Source organism: Azolla caroliniana, unplaced genomic scaffold (genome assembly GCF_043228905.1).
Source record: "Azolla caroliniana isolate FFs.n. ecotype wild unplaced genomic scaffold, voAzoCaro1.0.p SCAF_8, whole genome shotgun sequence".
NCBI classification, from domain to species: Eukaryota; Viridiplantae; Streptophyta; class Polypodiopsida; order Salviniales; family Salviniaceae; genus Azolla; species Azolla caroliniana.
In genome coordinates, this window is record NW_028230443.1 from 18038867 (window position 1) to 18057677 (window position 18811).

Genomic DNA, 18811 nt, shown 5'->3' on the forward strand with positions numbered 1-18811 from the left:
GCGTTTGTGGATCGGCATTGGAACGCAAGGGAAAAGGAGTTCGCCGCCGGTCGAGCCGTGCTGGTTTTCCAAACCAACATGGGCCATATGCCAGGGAAGTTATGATTCCGCTGGACCGGCCCATACTGGATAATTGGAGCGGAACAAGGCACGTTCCAACTAGGTACGCTAGTCGGGGAAGTAGTACGGCAAAAGGTGAATGGGTTTCGCCTTAAACCTTACTTGGGCCCTACGCCACCTAACCCATTCACTACTGAACAGGACAGAGCCGGAGAACCCGCGGCGTAAACGGACGGCCCCACTTGTACCATTATGTAAAAATAGGTTGTATATAACCGTTATGAAAAAAAAAACGAGAAGATGGCAACTATTAAAAGGACTAAATGCATGCACATACTCCTAGTTCAAGAACACGCGGCACCACGATGGCTCACCGCCCAATGAACCCTAAGCCACAAAAAGAAGGAAATAGAAGATCTTCTGCACAAAACAGAAACCCACCTTCTAACTATCAGTGCTCCCATCGCTCCTCCCCCTCACCTTCTCCTCCATCCTATCACAGAGCTCCAGCCCACCACAACCACCAGTCTCCTCCCCACGAACCTACTCTGGCGATGCTGATCTTCATCTCTACTACCTTACGCCGATGGCTCGTGGAGAAACGCCTGGATGGATACATCCGGGTCGCAGAGGCACCCCCACACCCGGAAGCCATGGACATCGCCAGAAAGCTTAACATCGACACGGTCACCAACTCTTCCATCCGAAAAAAGTTGGACCTGTCATCGCTAGGCGAAAGGCATTTCAAAATCCCTCCTGTAGAGGCGCTGCAGAGATATTTCGGGCCATATTCCTCCTCCGCCAAGGCCTATAGAACGTTGCAGGCCAGGCGGAATTGCAGCCCCACTCCCCGGAGCGTACAAAGACGGCCGACACCACAGAGGAAGTAACGATTGAGACAGAGCCGCGGCCGACCGCAAGCACGATGATGGCAGAGCCCAACCCACTAGCTCAAGAAGAACCCACCATACCCGGACCGCCCACACACGACAACTGCGACACCGGGAGAAGCCATTCCGACCAAACAGGGGAGCCACACCACGATGCACCTACGGGCCCTACGTCGCCTCCGAACGCGGACACCGTACCAGAGCCAAACATCCGGGCCATTTTGGAAGAAGATTAATGGGATGGGTCTGACGTGCCAGGGCACTGTCCCACAGGCGTGCCAGGTGTTGTCCGCCGGAATAGTAACCGACGGACAAGAGTGTAGGAATAAGAAATAATATAAGATCATAACGCATGTAACGGTTCACGCAGGAAGCGTGAGCGACTAAATAGACCCTGTGTATATAAAGGGCAGAAAACCTCTGATAGAGGGGGCGTGTATTTTGGAATGTAAGAAGCGTATCGTAATAGAATTCTATCTTCTCTGAAAGTCTATGTATAGCTACAGCTAATCTATTGTGTGTCTGGAATACCTGAGCGTGTAAGAACGTGAGTGTAACCACTGCTAAGGAGTCGGTTGTAGCCGTCTCCCTTATACGTTGATAGGTTACGGGGAACATTCCCCTACGCATTACGCATAGAAGCCACCATTCATTGTTTCACAATCACTTGGAGGTCTAGGTCGAAGGACTGACCGCAAACCGTGTTCCTAATCGGTAACAACCTCTTAGAGTATGTAAGAGCATTGACCATATCTCCTTGACTAACTCAACCGCACTCTGTTTTACTTTCTGAAATACACATTCTGAAATACGTTAGAGGAAAGTTTCCTTTGCTTCTTGTGGAGATGTATCAAGTTTTGAGCATGGTTACAAAGAATTGCATCTCGTAAAAGTTCTATGTTGCTCTACCTCTGTTCATCTCACTTTTTTCATGATTAATTGTTGTTGTATCATAGTGGGAACAACTTTGGAGTGTGACCTCAACATGTGGAAAGTGCTCGCTCTGCATGTATCTCTTCATCTCCTTCTTGTACCACAATTGGGAAGCCAACCAAATGAGAGGAGACTATCCTTCTTTCGCGTCTCATTGCAAAAGGCTTTGCGAGTCTTAATGAGTAGTATGACATCGACAAGAATCTGATCCCAATGTCATGAGAGCTACTCGACGTCCACATGTTTGTTCCTTTTTCTGGTAGTATTAAAATAATAGCCCCTCGCCCCCCCTCGGCAAGAGAGGGGCTCCGACCACCAATTGCCTCAAGAGGGCTTTGCCTAGGCAGTTCCTTCGAGAGGGCTTTCTCCAAGCAGTTCTCTCGGGAGGGCTTTGTCTAGGCAGCTTCCTCAACAGGGCGTTGCTTGGGTAGTTCTGTCGGGAGGGTTTTGTCAGGGCAGTTTCCTTGAGAGGGCATTGTTCGACTAGTTCCCTCAAGAGGGCTTTGTCCGGTCAGTTTCCTCGAGAGAATCTGTCCGTGTAGTTGCCTCAGGAAACTTTGTCCGGACACTTCCAAGTTCCCCCGAAGAGGGTTTGTCCGGACTACCGTAGGCCTTCATGTTTTAGAAACAAGTGGATTTTCAAAAAACACAGTAACTAACGGCTACCTTTCATTCTCCTTCTCCTTCTCCTTCTTCTTCTTTTTCTTCTTCTCTATTTTCTCCTACTTGAAAAAGGAGTGTCGCCTCTCTCTCTGTCTCGCACACTGTTACGGTCTAGGGTTCGGATCCAAACTAGGGTTTCTCGCTCATCTTCCTCCTTCCTCGCACGCTCGTGCTTCGACTATCTCTCCATCTCCTCTTTCTTCTTTTTCGTCTTCTTCTCTGCAGATTGTTGCCTATCCATGGCCGCTGCTAACATTGGGATCATGGACGGTGCCTATTTCGTCGGCCGCCATGAGATTCTGCAGTGGATTAACACCTCTCTTCAGCTCAACCTCACCAAAGTTGAAGAGGTAAGCGTGATCATCTCTCCTTTAACATCTAGGTGGAGGCTTCCATCCCTGTCGAGTTGACTGTTCCAACCTGTACGTTTTTAGGTTTCGATGCATTTCTGTAGTCCGTGTCGCCTTTTTCTGTGAAAAAATCATCCTTTTCTTCTATTATTTTTTCGTGAAAATGCGCGTTGCAGAATCTCCATCATAGGGAGTTGAAGGTTTTGAATCGTATGCGGTATTTCAGAGTTCTCTTTGTTAGTTTCATCTTCCAAAATTTAAGCTGCTTACTCCGTTTGTGCGCGATATCTTCATTTTAGGGTATTTTCGTCGGTTAGCTCAACTCCTCCTGTCTTTGAAATTTTGTCACGTCATCCAACTTCATGGAATTTTAGCTTTTTTGTAAGATATTCAGTTAAATTTTGTTAAATTCTTCGCGTTTTGCGGTCTGCACCCGTACTGGATTTCGTGTATTAATGTAGTCTCCCTCTATTTGAAACTTTGTTACCAGATCTGTGTGTAAACATACTCTCTTATACATTTGTTATGCTGGTACATGAATAAGCTTGGATTCTATGCCCTTGATCGTTCCCACACGCACTTTCCCTTCACATTTTTAAAAGCGTTTTTTGTTATGGATTTTAGCGGATCCCGTTTGCATTTTAGTGTCTTGTTCTATTACCTCTTGATATCGTGCATTTGGCTTGTACTTCAGACAGCTAAAGGAGCCGTTCAGTGTCAGCTAATGGATGCAGTCCATCAAGGAATAGTTCCCATGCATAAGGTCCACTATCTAAAGCATTTCTGTCTTCCTTCCATGTCATTACGTCCTAGCAAGGTCTTACAATGATGTGTTTCAGGTTAACTTTGATGCTAAAAATGAGTATGAGATGATTCAGAACTATAAGGTGCTACAAGACGTTTTCAACAAGCTAAAAATTGACAAGGTGCAAACTTTCTTCCAACTAGTTGCATGTTCTCTGTTAAGAGGGTAGGGATAATAATCATTTCTATTTCTCCTCTCAGCATATTGAAGTGGCCAAGCTTGTGAAAGGGAGGCCTTTAGATAACTTGGAGTTCATGCAGTGGATGAAGCGATATTGTGATTCCATAAATGGAGGGTTTATTAACAGCAAGTAAGATGCTACTGTGATTAGGTCAATGGATTTGATTGACATGTTGGACTTAATTATATGCAACATAATCATACTCTTTGAAAAACCAACAACCATAAGTTGTAATGGTTGACTGATATATCAACTGCAATCCAGTTTATTAGATCAGTTTAGGATTTAGAGTCCAATGTTTAGGCTTTTGTAGACATACAGTATTCGTGTTCGGCACCATTTGAGTACATAAATGATAAAAGTGGTACGCAAATTTTTGAAGAAGCAGAGTAAACTGAAGGTTATGGTTGTATGATTTATCAGCTACAATCCAGTTGAACGTCGAGAAAATTGCAAAGGTGGTAAAGAAACAAACAAGAAATCTTCAGCTTCCAATGTATTGAATATGCAAGCATCTGCTAAAACTTCAATGACAACAACATCAACCAAGAGTGCTTTGAGCTCAGGGCCTAAACGTGTAGAAACTACCACCATAGCTGTGCCAAAAGGAGGTCAATACTTACTTTTTAACATTTTTCTTACTAAATTGGTGATAAAGAAATATAAAATTTGGGCGAAATTTTCTTTGTTCACAGGGTTGAGACCTGCAAGGGTGTCTCCTCCTATGGGTGTACCTGTCTCTTCCACGGCTGACGTTGCTATGGTACCAGCTTCACAAGTGGAGGTCCTTAAAGAACAGGTTTTTGTCGAACTTCTTGTTTCTTAAGGATTTTTTTCTGTCCATGCTTAGCACAAGATGTTACTTATTACTCTTTGATTAGCACAATGTGTTCTCTGTTCTTTTCTAAAGTGCCTTTGATGTATATGGTTCTTTGTGTCTAGTAAAATATATTCTACCTTACTCCTTGGTCAGCAATACAGTATCTAATGTTTTGTGATGAGCTTTTGTTATGTATCTACCATTAATATTGAGTTTGCCTACAAAATGTATTACTATTTTTTTTTGTTGCAAAGAGCACTTGCTTACTACCTCCATATATACTAAATTCAATTTTCATCTATTATTACAGGTAACAGAGCTCAAACTATCTGTGGATAACCTGGAGAAAGAGCGCGATTTCTATTTCGCAAAGCTTCGTGATATTGAAATTCTGTGCCAGAATCCGGGTTTGGAACATACAAAGGTAAAGTTCTGAAACTAAATTCATAGATATTTTAGTCGGTAAATTACATGCTTCACTTGGTGCAATGTTCTAATCAGATTGGTGAGATAAGAAAGCATTGGCCTACACTGTGACATGACCATATACGACAAGATACAGTCATTAAAAAATGATGATTGATGATGATACATATATGTGCAAAACTCATGAGTGAAATAAGTTAAACTTGTTCACTTTTTGTACTGTACAAAATGATATAATCGGGCACTGTCCTGCATATTGAATCAATTGTGTGACCTTGTTCTACTTGATTGATATGCAAGGTATTGTTATTGTCTCTAATTATGATCGTGTACCATCAGATAGTCACAGCTGTTCAGAGGATTCTATATGCAGCTGATGACAGCCCAGCTGTTCTAGATGAAGCGCAACAATTGATAGCATCTTCGCCGAATGGTGTGGTTGATTCAAGTGTTATAGTAAATGAAGAGATGGTGAACCACAAGCAGAACAACAAGAGGAAATCCTTATCTGAATCAGATGATGTGGAAGACCCAGACATTTCTCCGAGGCAGAGGAAGAGTCTTTGTTCAGGTTCTGATATCTCTGATGTGCGGATTTCTGCTGAAGCTGCATTGGTTTGAAGTCCCTCCTTAACCATATAGATGAGAATTTTAGAAAGAAATTTGTGCCTGATAAACTACTACTCCTTGGTAAAACCTGATTTACCATTTTCATAGTCTCAATGACATTGAATTTGTTGTTCCTGTTAGGATGTTTGGTATGCTAGCTTACTACTAACTATACTACTTGTAATGGATGTGGCAATAATATACAGCCCCCCAATTCTTTGGAACAACTCTGATTCACCAATTTTACTTCTGCTTCTTCTGTTTCTGTTTCTGTTTCTGTTTCTATTTCCATGATTATGGCATATATATGCATGCATGCATGCATGCATATATACATATGCATTACATGGCATGACATGGCATTACATTGGGAGTGGATCTTTCTTGAATGGTCTTGTCTCACGAATATAAGTTTTGACATTGTTGTCAATATTATCTTTTTGTTGATGGAACACCATGCACTTCAATCATATGCCTTGCTTGAATTTGGCATTTCACATACAATTCTAACGAAGACAACAAGACATTTATACTTGGAATGGACAACAATTACAAAGATCTTAGCACTGAAAGGAATCTGATTATATCAATGTACCATTTAATATTGGACTGCTTGCTTTATGCACCTGAATTTGTGTTATGTGCCCTCTGACCACATTGTGAACACAAAAAGACAATGAATTTAATTGGAGTGCTTGCTTTATGCAATTAGAACGTCTTTAACATGACACATGAATGCATTAAGACCATGAACACAATACAAACTGAAGAACAATTGGAAGCACTTGACACACCTAGGAACTTGAGGTATTATGAAGACAAAAATCCATGAAGGTTTGGATGCCCTCATAATGCTTATGAAGAAGTATATATATATATATATATGCTCGTCAAGAAATGGCTTTGATTTGTTTCCTCCAAAATAAATGTGCACCTTTGTAGTAAATGGGAGAGAGATGAAAGAAAGAAAGATTTATTAACATCTTCTAAGACCAAATTTGGCCCATCAGACAATTCGTTTACAGAAAAAATGGGGTATTTATTATCTACAGCAAAAATGGGGTATTTATCCATTCCTCAAAGGTAAATAAATATAGATTGATACACACATTGAGGGATATATAGATTGATACAAGACATAAATAATCAGCAAGGTACATTAGATTACTATATAAAGTTACGAGACCATGTAAATGACAAGAGGGATAAATAAAAGTTATTGAAGTGAAAAAGTTAGAGATAAATAAAGACGGCAATAAAGAATGGAGATGCGGGGTATCGATCCCCGTACCTCTCGCATGCTAAGCGAGCGCTCTACCATCTGAGCTACATCCCCTTTGATGAAAACCGTTTCTTAATTTTATTACTAAAACCTATAAAACAAAATCCTATCATAGGACCATAAAATGTATTTAATGCATTTATTTATTCATGTAGCAGTGAGCACTATGAAATGCAAAAACAAGGGGGAATGTTTTGAAACTCCCAAAGTCTAGTCGGGTTGGTTGGAGAGTAAAACACATATCCCTATTCTCTCTATGATCATAATTAATGTACAATGTGAAGTCTCAATCAAATGTTTAGTTACACAACATAACAAATACTTATATGCCTTTTTTGCAATTACATCATTATGATTGTGGGTAGTTATGAGGGAGATCAAATGGAAGTCAGATTATAAGGTGTGATGATGGGTATGGTTGGCAAGTAACCTGATCGTCAAAAAGGAGGAGGCAAAACTTTTTCTTTAACTAATGTAGATAATAGATATATGTGAAAGTGTGAATTCATAAGTTTTTTGCATGTGGAAATGTAAAAGTTAGTGATAAGAAATATAAGGGATACCCATTGAAATACACATTGCATCTCAAGGCAAATGAATCTACGAGGTTACATTATAAGAGAAATGTTAATTACTTGTAGCACAATGATATTGAAGTCAATGGTCTAAGGCCAATGTTTGTAAGTTCTTTGTGTAGGCTTATGGATCTCGATGTGGAAGCCATAATCACTTTTACAACTAAACGAGGTAAAATAACACGAGTTTACTTTGAGATTAGCAAGTGACAAGATATTGCCAAGGAAAAGGTATGATTTTTGACCCAATGCCTGCAAAGAGTTTGGTTTTACTCCTACTACATAAAACAAAAGTGTTTGACAAAAGTGTTTGAGCAACTCATTATGGCTTAAAATGTGGATACTATAAGCATAAAAAGTTAAGATGGTTACGGAGAGGCTCAAGTGGGTTAAAATGAAGCTTGTGAAGACAACATGTTCTAACCATACACGTATGTACCCAAACATACAAAATGCATATGTGAGATGAAACTAATGCGAGAGGCTTTCAAGATGATTGCTTTATACCACTCTTAATTTACATGATATATATTTCCATTGCATAAAAGATCTTTCTACCCACTTGCTTATATCCATATGCACATCTCCTCCAATATATAGAGAGATACATACACCTTTATGTACACATATATAATGTATGCATACCCACAAGAAGACATGCATACATAATGCACATCTTCTCCAATATAGAGATACATACACATTATTTATGTACAATGAAGACATGCATACATAATGCACATAGATACATTCCTAAACCTTATTCATTCAATTGGGAGAATTCGAAGGAAGGAAATGAACGCATGCTCCATCTGACGACCTAATGGATGTTTTAGTGCTCCTTTCTGATGATTAATAAGGAGGCCTCCCAAAAGAGGGATTGGTTTTGTTTCGAGTCACTCTGGAAAACTCGAAGAGTGAGGCTACGAAGTTGTGAATATGATTTTAAGTATATGTTTCCTTTGTGATTTAAAGATCTGCTTGTAATCCATTCAATAAAGATTAGCATTAACCAACATGTATTATATTTAGTTCCGATTGACAGAGGGGCCGCAATCAATGGGCCCGGGTTTAGGTTAAAGTTTAGGTTTAGGGTATTAGGATTTTAGGGTTTCAGGAAGGGCATTTCAGTAATTAGATTTGGATCAATCAGAAACTTGATGGCTCGAGCCGGGGGTATTCTTGTAATTTCTGAAAAACAGACATGGAGGAAGGAGGGTATGTCTTTTCTGCTGAATTGGTTGATGATGATATGCAAACGCAGGAATAGGGTATTCTGCTAGCTTGTTTTCCCCTAATTTTGGTGTTGGAGAGATCGAGGCTATGGCCATGGCTATGGACCTCGCCTTTGTCTGCATCCTAGCCCTTCTCTGTACATCACTTTTCCTTCTCCCTCAAGGTATAATACTTTCTCTTTACACTCATGACTGCTGTAGCCCATCGCTATGGAGCTCGCGCTTTTCTGCGTATCTGACCCCCATCCCCATCCCCACCTCCCCTTCTCTTTATCTCAATTTTCGTTCTTGTCTCGTATCTTCTCGTTTCTTTAACGTATCTGTTCTTGAACTGTAGCGCACGCTAAGAAGGAGAAAGATGTAGATGAGCTTCGGATCGGAGTAAAGGTTTGAGTCTTCCATCCCCCTCTTCTTTTTTCTTCATTTTTTATAGTTTATGTGTCTCTGATTCTCGTTCCTGATAGTTTAAATTTCTCTGATCACAATTTGGTTTTCTTGTTTCTCAACTACAGTTCAAACCTAAAACTTGTGAAATCCAAGCTCACAAAGGAGATAAGATCAAAGTTCACTACCGGGTAGATCTATCCATCTTTCCTCTTCATAATGGATATATGATTTTCCTAAATTATTTCTCTGTAAAATCTATGTTCATTCGGCCCTTCCTTCGTAGCAGATCTGTGATTTGGTGAACTCAAAACCGGATCTTTAATATGGAAAATATTTACATTTCATCACTAATCTCATTACAGCTTTATTAATGGAGATATATGCATTTGTTCTTAACACATTACCTGGAAAATCAAACAATCTTTCTTCGTGACATATCTGTGGTTTTGATGAACTCAAAACTTGATATTTAGTGTGATAAAAATCATATTTATGGAAACGTTCAAGGCAGCTAAATTAATGGTTTTCAACAATAATAACTTGAGCCCGTTCTAAATAAATCCGTTGACCTTTTTAGCTGATCCTTGATACAAAATAAATTTATATTTTGTCACACCAAGCTGTATTGCTGTTAGACGATATCCAATATATGCATTCGTCCTTCTTCAAGATTAATATAAGAAATTTATATGTATGAGTCCATTAAACGTAATATGTCACTCCACAGCTCGTTATTATTAGATTCGTTACAATTTATGGTTTTTTCCTTTTCAAGATTGATTTACATAAGAATTTTCTTATGCATGAGTCCTTATCAGGTCAGTTAATACATTTTCTTAACAGATCGACAATGCGATACCTTGGAAACTTGAAACTTAGTGTGTTATATTTTATGGGCAAGGCACGTTTCTTGTTTGACTCATTGTAATCTATCTACACCTTTGGGATATACTGGGGTGCTCCATTTCAAGATCTATGCGTTCATGATTATTGAAATGCTTTACTTTTTTACGTAAATCTGATTAATTCAAATTAACATAATGAACCAATAATTATATGTTTTTATCTCATACAAAATGTAATTAATGCCTAAGAATCGTAGCTTATACTACTTATTAGTTTTTCCTTTTTAGGTTGAAGGTAAATTAAGTACATCAGTTAATTATTAACTGCTAATTACTTGTATTTGTTAGTGAGCATGCTTTGCCAGAAGTAATCTAGCAGTTTAATGGATGGTTAGCTAAACTAAGTTGATTATAAGACCCACAATAGAAAATTGGGTCTGTTTTTGGTAAAGTTTTATAATTATGGCCCTATATTTGTAATTTTCTCTAATAATGTATTTATATATTATCCCTTGGAACTATGGCTATAATCCATTTTTTCTGTCCCTTTTCAAGATCCGCATAATAAATTTCTTATGCATGAGGTTAATGTATGCTTAGGGTCCCTTTTTTCTTCATTAATTGCTGGTATGTATGCCTTTTCAAGGTCTAAGTACATTTTTTCACATGTAGATCAATCTAAGAAGAGTGATTTTTATAGAAGTTTGTATGGAGACATGCTTATCCTTCTTCCATTATGATATAGGGAATGCTCACAGATGGTACCGAATTTGATGCAAGTTATGGAAGGGGTGTTCCGTTTGAGTTTGAGCTTGGAGCTGGACGTGTAATTCAAGGTATAATATTATTGAATATTATATAGTAAAAAATATGTTTCTTTGTTTAGATTTGTAATCCTGTGCTTGTGTAGGTTGGGATCAAGGTCTACTTGGAATGTGTGTTGGGGAGAAAAGGAAATTGAAAATTCCTTCAAAGTTGGGTTATGGTGATTCAGGATCCCCTCCAAAGATTCCAGGCAAGTCCTGCTGCTGCGCATGGCATGGCTAAATTTTTTAATGCAATATGTAAACTCTCATGTGCGAAAAAGATTTGAAATGCAAGAATGAAGTCATTGAACGTAGTAATGTTGCCAATATTCAAAGATTTAATGCACACATCTCATATATACGTACACATTGATATAATATTCCAAGAAGGAGAATCCTCCTTCATTGTGTAGGTTTTAGAAATGTGTTTCTCATTATGACTATGTAATATAATGGTAAAAATGTGTGAATCGTAGAACCTTCAAAGATAGTACTATACAACAAATGCCTATTATGTGATGGTAATTAATGGTTTCTTTACTTAATGCAGTATGGATAGCTTACTATATCTTTAATACCGACTCTCATCTTGTAATCGGTGTATGCAGGTGGTGCTACCCTCATATTTGAAACTGAACTAATTTCTGTCAATGGGAAAACTGCAAGTTCAGACAGTGAACTGTAGGACAATATAGGATTTTGTTTTTACAAGAGAGTCTTCACATGAGCTACATAAGCAGAAGATTGCTTTTTATGAACTTTTCCTAACATATTCTAATTCATTCTCGGATATTCACATCTTACTTTGTATTTTGACTATTTACCATGCATTTTTTCAACTGTGACTTACATACGTCACAGGAAATTTCCAGGGCAATATATTCAAAATGATGAATCCTGATTCTAGTCAAATGGTCTTTTCTGCTTGCTCATGATGAAGATATGAAAAGCCTTGAAGATTCATATCGAGACAATTTGTGATAATCCTGGGAATGTGGCTTAAATGTTAATTTATTGATTTGAACACAAATATTGATGTGAATCATCAATGTCCTACAGATATTTTTTAAATTTGTGTTTTTTCCTGAGCCCATCAAGTATTGATTATTGTGAAGCTGATTGAACATCGATGATTACTTCCATGGCAATGTGATGAATCAATGATAGATTGTTAATTTTTGGAAAAAAGAAGAAGATAGATTGTTAAGAGACTTCTTCCATGGTGTTTATACTTTTTTTTCTTTGTGTTTGTACACAATGCTAGAATGTTTGGAACATACAGAAGCACATCATTTGTTTAAAGATGATGGTTTGGCTAAGAGGGTTTAACATATGCCTTTTATACTTTTTTTTCTTTGTGTTTGTACACAATGCTAGAATGTTTGGAACATACAGAAGCACATCATTTGTTTAAAGATGATGGTTTGGCTAAGAGGGTTTAACATATGCCTTTTATACTTTTTTTTCTTTGTGTTTGTACACAATGCTAGAATGTTTGGAACATACAGAAGCACATCATTTGTTTAAAGATGATGGTTTGGCTAAGAGGGTTTAACATATGCCTTTTTGGAGCTCTTATTTTTTACTTGCATTTTACTAATGAAAAATAACATTATGAAAGAAATGGTCTTTTGTTACTTCAAAATTAGGAGAAGGAAAAGATTAAACCAAGTTTCATGTTTGCCCATAAGATCCTTGGATCCATAAATTAACTGTGAATTTAACCAAATATGAGAACCACTGCGAGAAAAAGCTCTTAAAATCTTAGTGGGGCTTGCGGCCATGGGCTATGCTGGAAACAAAGCTAACTGCAATGAAGCCGAGGCAAGAACCTCGTCTTGCGGGTGATTGGCAACAAGAAAGCCATCAAATCTCAGCAGTAGGATATGGCGCACCTGATGCTCTTTTACCGAACTCTTCTGATTCCGATTCATCTCTCTGAATCTCCCTTATTCATTATTGGAAGCCTCCAAAAGAGAGCTGAGGAAGAGTGGAGCGAATTGATCCCCACCCCCATGGGTGTTCCAATAGCATGTGTGAATTTGGTTCTGTAAAGAGTAAATTCTGGTTTTTTGTCTGTTGTGAAATATGAATGGAAATCGAAGCCTGAAAAATGAGATGATAAGAAAGAAGAAACTGAACCAAATGATTTGATCGATCTTCTCTCGTCTCTCATCATCATCATCATCATCATCATCTGCTTCTTCTTCTCGTGAACGTGATGATGATGATGATGATGATGGCCTGCAGCAGTAGCATCATGAACGCCACCGCCATTACCAATTCTGATATTTCTTCCGTTTCCGTCTCTAAGGTCAGACCTCAAAACCAGCTCGTGCTCATGCGTCATGGTAAGCGCCATTCTGTGATTCGATCTCTTCATATTGCTATCGCTATTACGTTGCCGATCTCGTAGGACGTTTGCTATTTCTGTGTTCTGTCATGAAAGACTGGAAATCGTTCATTATGTCTTTCTCTTGGAATAGTTAGGTTTGGAGCCGGTGCAGCAGAAAAAGTGCACGTTTTTCCTGTGAAAGGCTAATGTTTAGATTCTACATCATTTACTCAAAAGGGAAAATAAGCTATAACAGAAACGTTTTCAGAGATGATAATCTGTGATCAAGATCTGTTAGAGGAACGAACTCTTGCATAAACGTATAATGCTATCTCTACTGCTTGTTTCCCTGGGTTTTGTGACACACTCTGCATGCATGAACTGTGTCAGAGTTAAGAATCAGTGATCAGGTTTTGAGAGGGGAACAAAATGAAGTTTAAGAGCGTTGTTTATATAATCTTTGCCATCTTTACAATCGGGTAGATTTTCGAACGATATTAAGAAATGGCCTCCGTTCTTTTGAAAGGCTAATATAATTAGAATTCAAACATGTCCATGGAAAGAATTTCACTATAAAATGTGAGAGCTGAGTATCAGGGGTCTGATTCCGAACGAGGAACACCAGTATTGAAGTCCAAATGTATAAAACAAAATTCCTTTATGACAGCCTAATATTGTTTGAATTCAAACATGCCCATGGATAGAATTTCAATATAAAATTGTCAGAGGTGAATATCAGGGATTGGATTCTGAACAAGGAACACAATGCTGGGGTCCAAATGCATAAAAATATTTCTTTTAGGTTTTTGTCTGTCATGTTACATCTATACCATCCTTCTCCATGGATCCCATAACATATATTGAAAAGATGAAATCCCTCATTTCTGCATCTGTGTAAATGGATAGATTGTCTAATGAGATTGTTGAAAAAAAGGTTTGTTTCCTGTTAAAACCTAACATGGTTCAATTCCAAACATGTCTGTAAAAAGAATTTCTGTATGTACTGTCACAGACTTGAGAAGTGGTCATCAGATTGTAAACAAGGAACAACATGATTTTATAGATATTGGATTGATAAGTAGGTGCTTCGTGGTCCATGTCTTAATCTCAATTGAGAGTCCATAATCCATTTCTACATAAACGTGTGAATAGGAAGAATTTCAATATAAATGACTGAATGGGAAGTACTGACAAAGCAATTGTAAGAGATAGTTAGGTTAGATCCTGTCAGTGGAAAGAATTTCAACAGAAACTGTGAATCCAATTTTGAAAGTGGAAACAAAATAATGAACTAAATTAGTTTACATTCATCAGAAAGATTTCTTTGAAGTCTCTTCCAAGTTACTTTCTAGTGTTTCTGGTTTAGTGTTAAAGAATACCTGCCCATACACACACATACATGAATTTAAAGAGATATGGTGGATAAACATGCACTTTGTGTTCCGTTATTTGGTCGCAATGTATGGTCTTGGGTGTTACTTTTCTTTCTTTTGCATGTAGGTGAAAGCATGTGGAATGATCTCAAGCTTTTCACAGGGTAGGAAAATCACATGATTCTTTATTATGGTGTGAAAAGTCCATGCTTATGAATTTATAGTTCTTGATTAAAGATTTACTTTCCCAGGGATGTAGATATTCCTCTAACAGAAAAAGGAATTATGGAAGCTCTTGCTGCTGGCAAAGCTGTAAGAGACATTGATTTTGATATTATCTTCACAAGCAGGCTTGTGAGGTCAAAGCAAACAGCTCTCATTGCCTTGACACAGGTATCCTTTGTTAATGAAGCTTGGTTTTCCTATCATACAGGATTGCCCTTACACTAGCGCCTCACTCCATTATCATTTAACAAGTTTTCTACCATGGATCTAGTTTATATAACAAATATGATAGTCTGACAACCTCAGTAAATTGGCAACTTGAAGCTCAATTGTTTAAAAATTTCATAGCAAATGTGGTGAATAATGAATCAATCGTAGCAATTAATTTACCAACTTCTCCAAACATAGCAAATAAGCAAATGCTAGAATCTTAGGAGAAATCCTGGTTTTATAGCTACATGGTTTTTAATACTGCAGCTATTTTTAATTAATCCTGATGATTACTGCTTTCTTCCACGATGATTTTGAAACAGAGCAGATATAAACGGGTACCCGTTCTTGTTAGAGGTGGTTTCCATGGCTCTGGAAAGACGGGTGATGAAAATAGATTGAAGCTTAGGGATGCAGCAGCTAAAGCACTAGAACATGCTGCTTGTCTTACAGTGCCTGTGTATGCAGATCCAGCCCTCAATGAGCGGTGCTATGGAGATCTCCAGGTAATATATCTACAACTTTATCTATCTAGCCCTATATATGTCATAATAATCAGTCATTTTCCTTTGTTAGTACCGTAAGGATATAATTGAAATTAGGAAAAACGCTGAAATACACCTAAGTTGTTTTTTTATTTATATCCTCAAATGCACCTGAATTTTAGTTATTTCTCCGAATGCCCATGATCAACCACTGAAAGATAAATTGTATGTGCTATTTGAGCAACTATATGGTTAATTCATTCCCTTTTTCTCAATTATATGGGCTATTTGAGAAATTAAATGGTCAGTTCATTCCCTTTTCTCTCTTTTGGGAGTTTGACCAAGGACCTAAAGAAACTCAGATGGGAAATAATGAAAACTCAGATGGATTTCAGAACCAAAAGAAACAAATTAGGGGCATTTTGGCGATTTTGTCAGATATATGGAACTCTCAAAGTACAGTCCAACACTATTTGTTTTCCAACAGTCAACTTGATGGAAGAGTAACCTCAAATCTATGGGTTGCAAAAGCTAGTTTAGATTTATGACATGCCTTATCTTATTGTCTGAAATTCGGGTACCAGCTCTATATACAAGAGATTGCTTATTCTTCCTTGATGTAGGGTATATAGGGTTTAAGCAAAGAGGCAGCAGCAAGGGAATTTGGAGAGGAGCAAGTGAAGTTATGGCGAAGGAGTTATGACACTCGACCACCCTATGGAGAGAGCTTGCAGGTTTAGTTTCCAGCGATACTAATATGTTTGATGCTGTTTTCTTGTTTTCCATTGATCCACATTTACATGTCCCATTTGTGAGTAACTTAAACTGCTTATCATCTCGTTTCTTTCAATTTTTTCTTGCACCAGTTTATTTGAATCCTGCTTCTTTACCTTGTATATATCTACTTTGACATTATTTCTTCTTTTGGAGTAGCATCTCTGGATATAAGAGACTGGATATTTACTTTCATTAATTCCCATTAATTTCAACTGAAACTGGCATGTGGAAATTCTAGAGCCAAGTAAAGACCCTAGCAAACCACCAATTAGCTAACTTCAAACACTAGAGAAAAGCTTATATAACAAAAAAAAATCTCCGCAATGTTGTGGACTTACTAAGTCATTATTTCACGTCTAGGAAGCTAAATTGCTCCTGAACAATGAAGTCAACACCCTCTTGGTTCCTTTGCTCCACTCACTTATCAACGCTCCATTTTATGCTTTAATTCCTTTAATTTTGGACATCTGAGATTTGATTTAATAAGGGATTCAAGTTCGCTTGTTTTGAGTTTGCAGTATCTATGAACCAAAGAAGAAGATGACACTTGCATCTTCTAATTAAAATTTGATAAGGCACTAATTATTTTAAATGAATTCCTTCAGTGAACATGTCTCAAATTTGGCATGCCTAGTTCTTCCATCAATATCTCTTACAGAGAACAGATGTTTTTTCACTCGCACAATCTCTCTTTTTATTTGGTTTGTCTTTATCATTCCTTTGTAAAGTCCCTGTTCCTGAATAATGTTACCCTGATTAAACACTAAAAACACTGTTCTTTGTATCATCCACTCTCATATGCTTCCTGTCCTTTTGAGATTTAAGGATGACACTTAACGTCCTTTTATATTTACATAGGATACTGCAAAACGAACAGTGAACTTTTTTAGATCAACTATAATTCCGAGATTGGATGAAGGTCAGAATGTGTTAGTAGTTTCCCATGGAAACGTATTACGGTGCATCATTGCGCATTTAGCAGGTCTGACGGATGCAGAGATGTTGCAACTTCAGGTAATGTTTTCAGTATTACTTTACCAAGGTCATCCGAATGATCACATAGATATATGCGTGTTCTAATTGAGTATTGACATTTGCTTTTGTATTGTTAGAAACACCATAACCACCTTTGAATTTCAACTCATTACAGAAGTCTTAACTTTTGGTTTATGAGCTTAAACTAGATGAGTTTTGGGCATTGACATCTGATGTTGTAAGATAGTGACCTATTGTTAGATATTAACAGGTGATCTAGGTAAATGCTTAATTGTTGGTAAATTCACATCTTTGTCTTTCTGTGCTTGAACTGTTTTCTTTTTTCTGAGAAGATAGCATCGTTGTGTTCCAGATTCCAAAGTTCAATTTATATCGCATTCTTTTCTAGCCTATCCCTAACTTCATCATCTTCTGTCAAATTTTCCTGTCACAATCCACTAGGCACTCACTTATAGGTCATGTATTATGCGTTTTGGTTCATCCCAAAAACTGTGTCATTATGCTTTTACACAACCTACTTCTAGCTTTAGAAGAGGAGAATGAAGATGTATTGAACTCAGTGAACATCAATGGAATGTCTAAGATATCCTTGACATCCCCATATCATTTTCTTCTTTTCCCTATGCATAGTGTAAATCAGACCACTCTTCAGTTCAGAGTTATTAATATTACTTACATCTACTACTCTTCATGCATTGACCCAATGGTCTTTTGTATTGCTTCGATGAGTTAACAGCAGAAGCGGTTGTACTCATCATGGTTGCTTAGTGATATTTTCTTTGTTTCTGTAGAAGGGGGGGAGGGACAGGAAAAGGGTTTGCTGAATGCCTAATTTGCCGACTATTGTTGTGTTTTGCCATGCTCAGATATTGACAGGGTTGCCATATGCCTATGCATTTGATGGGACAGACTTTGCTGAATGTTGCGTTTTGCCACCTCTTGATCCATCTACTAATGCTCCTAAGGAAGGATTTCCTCTTGGTATCACCTCTGTATTGAAGAGGGGTGAAATCGATTCACTCATATGAGCCTCTCAATATGATTTAAGCAAGGCCTAGTTGTTTCCGACATATGATGCTTATGTTGCCTCTAATTATTTTGATTAGGTTGAGGTAATTGTAAGCTAATTCAATTATTCATTGTGCAAGGGAACTCATAATTGTCTTTGTATATACATAATATATTTATATTCAAATGTATTGCAAATTGCTGAACATATGCATAATTGTTTATGCTTAAACAGATCCACAAAGCTACTGCAATATCTAGAGTAGCTTGTGAATTATGGCGTGGTTCTGAACTATTAACGTTTGGTGTTCTCTTTCTTGCTTATTTTTAGTTTATGATTGGTTCCTGTTGTGCCAATCATTCTGAAAGCATTTTCTTATAAAGTTTGATCAAACCAAGGTTTAAAAGCCATAAATATACTCTCTAGTTCTTGAGATATGATGACTTCCCATTGAGATCATGGACATGGAGAGTGTTAACTTATTAGTGGGTGTCTGTGTGTAGCTGTTGATCATGGAGGCTTGAAGGCTTGATC

General features: G+C 37.8%; 3 protein-coding genes, 1 long non-coding RNA gene and 1 other non-coding gene across 6 annotated transcripts; 3 read left to right on the forward strand and 2 right to left on the reverse strand.

Moving 5' to 3' along the window:
* The first annotated feature begins 2676 nt into the window (after positions 1–2676).
* On the forward strand, positions 2677–5966 carry LOC147861212 (microtubule-associated protein RP/EB family member 1A-like). Its single transcript, XM_087323428.1, has 8 exons — positions 2677–2896; positions 3591–3659; positions 3736–3822; positions 3902–4011; positions 4306–4493; positions 4578–4681; positions 5013–5126; positions 5468–5966. The coding sequence occupies exons 1-8, from the start codon at positions 2786–2788 to the stop codon at positions 5747–5749; spliced, it is 1065 nt and encodes a 354-aa protein (XP_087179554.1). The 5' UTR covers positions 2677–2785; the 3' UTR covers positions 5750–5966.
* Positions 5967–7000: 1034 nt separating this feature from the next.
* TRNAA-AGC (transfer RNA alanine (anticodon AGC)) lies at positions 7001–7073 on the reverse strand. Its single transcript has one exon. It is a non-coding gene; the product is annotated as a tRNA-Ala (tRNA).
* A 1759-nt stretch (positions 7074–8832) lies between these two features.
* Positions 8833–11795, forward strand: LOC147861214 (peptidyl-prolyl cis-trans isomerase FKBP15-1-like). Of its 2 annotated transcripts, none has more exons than XM_087323429.1 (6): positions 8833–9001; positions 9172–9216; positions 9342–9404; positions 10807–10897; positions 10972–11076; positions 11476–11795. In XM_087323429.1, exons 1-6 carry the CDS (start codon positions 8918–8920, stop codon positions 11550–11552), a joined length of 465 nt encoding a protein of 154 aa, XP_087179555.1. In that variant the 5' UTR covers positions 8833–8917; the 3' UTR covers positions 11553–11795. The 2 variants fall into 2 exon arrangements, with proteins under 2 accessions (XP_087179555.1, XP_087179556.1); XM_087323430.1 differs by having other exon boundaries at positions 8839–8993; positions 9167–9216.
* On the reverse strand, positions 8893–9335 carry LOC147861215 (uncharacterized). The gene is made up of 2 exons (XR_015530105.1): positions 9172–9335; positions 8893–9001 (listed from the first exon to the last, which is right to left on the reverse strand). It is a non-coding gene; the product is annotated as an uncharacterized LOC147861215 (long non-coding RNA).
* A 1185-nt stretch (positions 11796–12980) lies between the features above and the next one.
* On the forward strand, positions 12981–18482 carry LOC147861216 (uncharacterized). The gene is made up of 7 exons (XM_087323913.1): positions 12981–13218; positions 14703–14739; positions 14827–14968; positions 15334–15516; positions 16128–16229; positions 17131–17286; positions 18135–18482. The coding sequence occupies exons 1-7, from the start codon at positions 13089–13091 to the stop codon at positions 18294–18296; spliced, it is 912 nt and encodes a 303-aa protein (XP_087180039.1). The 5' UTR covers positions 12981–13088; the 3' UTR covers positions 18297–18482.
* Positions 18483–18811: the final 329 nt, after the last annotated feature.